Source organism: Cornus florida, unplaced genomic scaffold (assembly GCF_030987335.1).
Source record: "Cornus florida cultivar Cherokee Brave unplaced genomic scaffold, ASM3098733v1 CherokeeBrave_3.0.0_Hap2_Chr09, whole genome shotgun sequence".
Classification (NCBI taxonomy): Eukaryota; Viridiplantae; Streptophyta; class Magnoliopsida; order Cornales; family Cornaceae; genus Cornus; species Cornus florida.
In genome coordinates this window covers 28957196-28964551 of record NW_026775579.1, presented here as the reverse complement: position 1 = coordinate 28964551, position 7356 = coordinate 28957196, and the positions used below count along the sequence as shown (strand labels likewise).

Genomic DNA, 7356 nt, shown 5'->3' with positions numbered 1-7356 from the left:
AACAAAATTAGGGGTTTCGACATGTAGCATTTCAGTTGATTAAGAGCAGCTTGCTATTGAGGTCCCCATATGTCTTTATTTTTGGACCTTATTACATCAAAGAATAGTTTGCACTTATCAGACAATCGAGAGAAATCGACTGAGAACTGAGATTTGACCGGTCAAAACTTGTACTTCCCTGCAGGTCTTTGGTTCTTGATTTTGTATAAGGGCTTGAGCCTGAGCTGGACTCACCTCAATTCCACTTTTGTTTACAATATGGCCGAGGAACTGTCCTGAAGAGACTGTAAAGGAGCACTTCGAAGGATTTAGCTTCATGCAATATTTTCTTAAAATGTCAAAGACCTCTTGGAGGTGCCTAGGATGTTCTTCCTTCTTCACACTTTTAACCACCATATCATCGATATAGGCCTCGACCGTCTTTCCCAACATCTCATCGAAGATCTTGTTAACAAGGTGCTGGTAAGTTGCTCCAGCATTCTTGAGCCCGAAGGGTATAACTCTATAACAATAGGTGCCCTTCTCTGTTATGAAAATAGTCTTCTCTTCATCCTCCAGATTCATAGGAATATAGTTATAGCTAAAGTACACATCAAGAAATGTGAGCCTCTCAAAACCAGTAGTGACATCAACCATCTAATCAATCTTGGGTAACGGGAAGCTGTCTTTAGGGTGGCTTTGTTGAGATTGGTAAAATCTATGGAAACCCTCCATTTTCCGTTCTTTTTCTAAACTACCACCATGTTGGAGGGCCATTATGGGTAGTACACCTCTCAGATGAAGCCTGCTTTAAGTAACTTGCTTACTTCTTTAGCTATAATTTGGTTGCGCTTTGGAGCGAACCTTCTATGCTTTTGCTTGATTGGTTTGTATGCCGGATCCACCTTCAGGCTATGGCATGAGACTGAAGGATTGATTCCCACCATGTCTGAATACTCCCAAGCAAATGCATCTGCGTTTCATCGAATGACATCAATTAATGCTTCTTTTTCTTCGGCTGTGGGGGAAGAACCCATGTAGGTGATTTTCTGAGGATCGCCGAGGATTACTTCGACAGCTTCCAGAGACTCCTCAGTAGGCTTTTCAGCTTTGGCCTCATCCTCTGCTCTCAAATACCTAGGCAGAGGATTCTGTAATTGCTATTTGGACTTGCTTCCTGGAGGTGTGATCGGTTGGGACTATTTTGTTACTTTCTTTGACTCATTCTATGTTAACATGTAGCATTCTTTGGCAGCTACTTAATCTCCCCTGAGGTCAATAACCTCTCTCCCATCCGGAGACAAGCATCGCATCACCTGGTGAAGGGTAGACGGAACCCCGTTCATTCGGTGGATCCAACCTCTCCCCATAATAATATTATAGGAAGGGTGGATCTCTGTTAAGACAAAGTTTTCCTTCAGTGTCCTCTTTGCCGCAGTTACAGATAAGTCAATTACCCCAAGGGGGTCCACCTTTGTGCCATCGAACCCCATCAATGGGCTGGAGGTGGGCCGAATTGATGATGACGGAATCTCTAGTTGCTCAAAGACCGCCTTTGTGATGATGTTGGCACTGCTCCCTGGGTCTATCAAAACCCTCTTAATTATGCAATTCGCCACCAAGAGACTGATGACCAACTGATCCTCGTAGGGGAGTTGAACTCTAGATAGATCTTCATCGCCGAACCCAATGTTGATGCTTTCCGAAGCAATAGTGTTTACCAAGGATAGCCTCATCAGTTTATGGGTTGTTCTTAGTCGGGACCTATAAACCTCCTCTGACTCCTGATCATCCTCCGATCTTTCATATATTGCATGAATGACCTTCATTTGATTACCTTTGACTTTCCAAGGGTTAACCTCCCAAGGCTTCATGTACTCCTTTGTTGTGAGGTAATCTACCAATTCACCTCTCAGTATCATGTTTTCCATCTGCCGCCTAAGGGATCTACAATCATTAGTTGTATGCCCATAATCTCTGTGGTAGGCGCAGTGCTTGGTCTTGTCTCTCTGTTCCAATGGTTGCCTTATTGGCGGAGGGGCTGTAAACTTCATCTTATTCTCCTGAAATAACCGAGCCAAGTTTGTGCGAAGAGGCGTGATCCTTTCCTCTATCCTTTGCCTTTTTTCGGGTATATGAATGGTTAGTGCTGAAGCATGTTGGCTTTTTTAGCTTTTTGAGTTTGAAACCCTTTCCTGAGGCTTATTCTCCACCATGACGAGGGTGGCATGTTAAGCTCAGTGGGCCACATTTTCCTCGAGTCGGATGTAGATCTGTGCTCTAGCATTGAGAGTCTGCATGTCCGGGGGGAATACTTAACTAAGGATGTATGGAACTTGGTTCCCTAGATCATTGCAAGTTTGAATGTTTCTATTGCGATAGCAGGATGGCAATCTGTTATTTCCAAAGCCTCCATATTAAATCTGGGCAAGAAGTCTTGTAATGTTTCGCCCTTCTTTTTCCTTATAGTGAAAAGGCTAGCAATACTCTTCCTTTGTTTCTTATTATCACAATACTGCACCAGGAACATAGTGCATAGAGTTTCGTAGTCTAGAATAGATTTGTGTGGCTTATTCCTGAACCACTCCAGTGCAGCCCCCATTAGACTGGTATGGAAAAATGTGCACATCTATGGGTCATTGTGATCATCCAGAGCCATCTTTTGCGCGTAGTGATCTAAGTGCCGAGAAGGATCTCCCGTACCATCAAACTGGGTAAACGAAGGCATAGTGAATTTCTTAGGTCTGTCAATAAGGTACACATCGTCAGTGAATGGAGCCTTCACGAGAGAGTTCTTATGTTCCCTGGCCATCTTTACAGGCGTTTGAACTCTTAGAAGTCTCTTCTCGTCAAAAGCCTCCTTTACTCCTGCACCATTTGGAACACCATTAGACCATACCATAAGTTTATGGCTCGATTCGGCCTGTTCATCCTGCGTACAATAAGGAAGATTGTCCGAAGCTACCACCTCGGACCTTGCCCTTTGGTATTGCTGAACTTCGGTGGGCTAAACTTCACTAATCCGAACCCGATTAACCTGATGCTCGTTTTAATTTAGAGGAGGCACAGCTTCGTTAACTGGTGGTGGCCGAACTTCATTAGGCCGAACCCCATTGACCTGAGGCTCATTTTGGTTAAGAGGAGGTGCAGCCCTATCAACTGGTGATGGCTGAGGTGTCAACTGAGCCATAGCCATTTGAAGGGTGTCGTTTTGCTATTGAAGTAATGCAATCTGAGCTATGCTGGCTTCATTCGCCTGACGAAGCGCTTCAAATTGGTGCAAGAACTCTTCTCGCATCTTTTGTATCAACTCTATCTGTTGATCTACCGCCGTTGATTCTCTGTTCGACATTCCAAATCGTGGAAACAAAAACAATTTGAAACAAAAAAGTGGGAGTATCTTTCTATATGCTTCCCACAGACGGCGCCAAAGTGTAAGTGCAAAATTTCTCTCTATTGAAACAAATAAAAAGAAAAATACAACTCACTCAGAACAAGTAAGAATAAAACTCAAAATAAGTATATAATGCTCGATGATTTTATTGGAGGTCTAAGCCTCTATTTTTAAGAAATAAGGTGGTGAAATTTTGGTAGGAGTTGCATGGCATATCCTCCAATTCATTCTATAAATGATTTTCTTTACAATTATAATCCTTTCCATTTTACAAATCTTTCCATGCAGGGTTTTCCTTGTACAAAACTTGCTCTTTTTATGATTCCTTGGCCTAGCTGGACTGGACTTCCCTTAACCAAGATTTGGCCGAATGTGGGCTGACCCAAACGATTCAACTAATGGGCTTGGAGTTCACCCTTGGTGTTACGGGCTGCTGACATCTGGGCTTAGAAGTTGGGCCGGATGGCCTGGGTCTATGAACTATGTGGGAGCCAAGGCTTTATCTAGTCTCGTTCTGGACTGGGTTGATCTAATTTGGGCTCGGCACCGATTGGGCCCTTGTTGTACCTAGAGTAATTTTTTAGTGTGATGATGTGGACGATTCTTACTAGAAGGGGGATTTTTTTCCCTCAACAAATACATAACCATCCTCGAACTTAGTCTCTACCAACCCTAACTCATGCCAAAAATCACTAATCAACTTTACTGAGGCGAGATTGATTAACTATGCCCGATTCTAAATTTGGCCACCATTTAGGTCCTAGTAATCAACTTTTCTCATCCTAAATTGGCACGCTCTCCCTCTAGGTCAAATTAGAGCCGAACTTGTAATAACCAGAACTTGGGGTTTGAATCGTTATCCGGGTCCTCACTCGAACCCAAGATCAACTAAGAGAAAAATGGTCATTTTATGTAAAATATAGGGTAAGACAGATACCATTGGAAAAGTGTTTCAAAATGCATCGTTCTAGGCTTAAGGATGGCACCATTTGGGTTAGAAATGACAAAGTTATGATCGTTTGAAGTCTATCCAGTTTGAGTGATTCAACAACATCAAAAATAAATTCTAAGTCTGGAAATCCAATTGATCGGATTGAAGTCCGATCGATCAGACAGAGAGCAAGTTTTATAGGAAAATTTTGAAAGTAACAAAGTATGGGAATCCAATTGATCTGACTGAAGTCTGATCAATCAGACCGAGAGTAAAATCTGCAAGTTTTGGGTTTTTAGGCCTGGAATGCATCCAGGCTCATTTGTGAGCCTAAACCTATGGTAAACCTATCCCAACTCACGATAAATACACTTTGACCATCCTATAGTCATAAACATCAATAAATGCATTAAAATAGTTCATATCTATTCAATTCAACTAAAAATGGCAACATGGTGAATTCAAAATGCGTAGCTTTAAGTCCATATACACAAGAATGGCCCAAGGTGTAATAGATTACAAAATGATATAGTTCAAGTTCAAGTTTTACAAAACACAAACCTTTATATAAAATGACAAAGTAGTCCTATCTAATTCCATCTACGGTTGTGGAGGGACGTCGTCCACCACTTCTTTCCGATACCTTGAAAAATGGTTATAATTGGGGTGAGCACAACGGCTCAGTAGGAGGTGCCTAAAACGCACTCCTTAATGATCTCGTGAATCCATACAAAACATAGAAAATAGAGGAGGGGATCATGCTCATTGGGGAAGGTAATATCATCATACAAATCCAATAATATCTATTGAATTATGCAATGATAATGCAATGCCAATGCGATGCTAATGTCGCTCCCCATTTTCTGAAACCTTTTCCCAATCACAATAACTTTCCAAACCGTTAATACAACCCGGCCCATGGTAACTCCATGGCGCCATGAGAGAAAGATTGATTATCTATCCTTGACCCAAGGCAACTCCTTAGCCTCACTTGGGGGCCTAAGTAGCTCAACCATACTAGGAAAGTCTCCTTAATTGTAATGACCTGGTCATTTACCTCCCTTTCCTTTTTCCTGAAATTTTACGAATGAATTTTTTTCATTTAATTTTTTTTTCTAAGCTCTGTTTTGTATCGCTTAGTGTCATCTCGAGTGCTCGAAATTGGTTTCTGAGACTCTTTCATGTGAATTGACAACTTCCTCTAAGGACGGAGTCATTTTCGCATTTTCACTTTTCGGACACTATGCGTCTTTCGTCCTTTTCCCTGTTTCGTCTTTTTCCCAATTCTGTCTTTTCCCTGTTTGTCACATTGTTGGCACAACCTCACTTCTCATTCTCGGATTTAGTTTTTGACTTCACGTGCCTTCATCTTGAGTGGTTTCCTCAAAATACGTATCTTTACTTTTGCAAGAAAGTACTCTGGTTGCTCTCAGTGTCCATAGGGGCATGGATGCACAATTCTTCAGAATTATTTTCTTTTCTCTGGGTGTTTTTGTAAATATCTTTTGAAGATATTTTATTTCAGGGGCATCTAAGAAAATATATTTTGGAAGATATTTTCATTCTAGGGCAGTTTCGCAGTTAACCCTTTTTGTAGGGGCCATTATGTAATTAACGAAAGTTATTGCAAAATGTCTCTTCTGGAGCTTGGATCCTTGTATGGGATTCATTTTTAGTTTTTGTTGACATATAAATTCATAGAATTTCCTTCTGGTCATTTTTCTCTAGTTCTAGAGTTTCTGGACCCGATTGCCGGTGAACTTGTTCGGGGCATAACTTTTTGCTCGAGAATCAATTTTCAATGCTATTTCTTCCATTGTTCATATTTTCTCATTTTGAATGTTTTTCGTTCATGGAGTTTTTCCGTCTGAGTGCGTTTGCTCAAAATTCACTTTTCCGGACCCGGCGGGGCCCTTTCGGGGTAATTTTTGAGACTTATTATAAATAGGATGCCCTAAAGTGAAAAATTAGATTTTCACTCTTCTTCTCCACTTCTTGGCCGACAGCCATGGAAGCTCCTTGGCTACCACCCTTTGACCTTCTCCTCCACTTGATTTCCTAAGTGAAATCTCTTCGGCCTTTACGTTTATTGCTCCCCTCGACGTGCTCCACCATTGCCCCTTATTAGAATTCATTTCTGACCATTTCTTGAGTTTGGGTTAAGAGTCAAGTTGTGATTTTCATGGGGCTTCCTTCGGATTCATGTAGATCGTGTTGTCCCCGTCGAAACCCTTCGATTTCAGCGGATTCGGAACACTTTTTTTTTCAGTGCAGATTTGGGGTTTTCATCTCAAATTGAGGTAGGGGGTGTTATAATTTAAATTCTTGCTATATTATGTGCTTGTGATGCTTATACAACTTGATTACATGCTTGGATATAAAATGTAGAGATTTTATTATTTATTTTTCTTGTGAAGGATTTAATTTTTTCGGTTGTCCATAGCTTTGTTTAATCATGTGGCATGATAGAATATTACCCCTTGATATGTAGATTGACATATATTAAATCTAGATTATTTGGACAAGTAATGAAGATTTTATTTAATATTTATCTTGAATAAAATATTAAATCATGTGGCCTTATCTAGCTTTAAATCAACATGTGATAGCATATTACATTAGGCCCTACCATGCTCTTCAACATAGATTAATTTGAGAGTAATCGAAGAAGTTTTGAAATCTAGTAATATTTAATTAATTAGATTAATTAAATTGCTCTGAGTGTACTATTCACTCCATTGGAAATTCGACTTGAAATTCTTGATGTACATGCCGTATAGTTTCACATATATTAAATCTAGAATATTTGATTAGGTTTTGAAACCTTTCATTTATTATTTTTCTTGTATTAAAGTTTAATACTTAAGGCCGTAACTTGCATCAAATGTACTTGTAATGTGTTCTTAAATCAAGTTATGACATATTGTATAAAATATATTAAATTGTGGTCATTTGGATGACTTTCAAAGTCTAGAGATTTTAATTAAATGAAATAATTAAAATCCATTTAATGGTTCTATGCACTTGATTAAGTTTCTAACCTTGTATTCAT

At 40.0% G+C, this 7356-nt stretch overlaps 1 protein-coding gene across 1 annotated transcript; it reads right to left on the bottom strand.

Annotated features, from left to right (window-relative positions):
* Window positions 1-1238: 1238 nt before the first annotated feature.
* On the bottom strand, window positions 1239-2033 carry LOC132272444 (uncharacterized). The gene has a single exon (XM_059773594.1). The coding sequence runs from the start codon at window positions 2031-2033 to the stop codon at window positions 1239-1241; it is 795 nt and encodes a 264-aa protein (XP_059629577.1).
* Window positions 2034-7356: the final 5323 nt, after the last annotated feature.

Coding starts and splice junctions, on each gene's coding strand:
- LOC132272444 (XM_059773594.1), bottom strand. CDS start 2,033: ATGAAGTTTACAGCCCCTCCGCCAATAAGGCAACCATTGGAACAGAGA.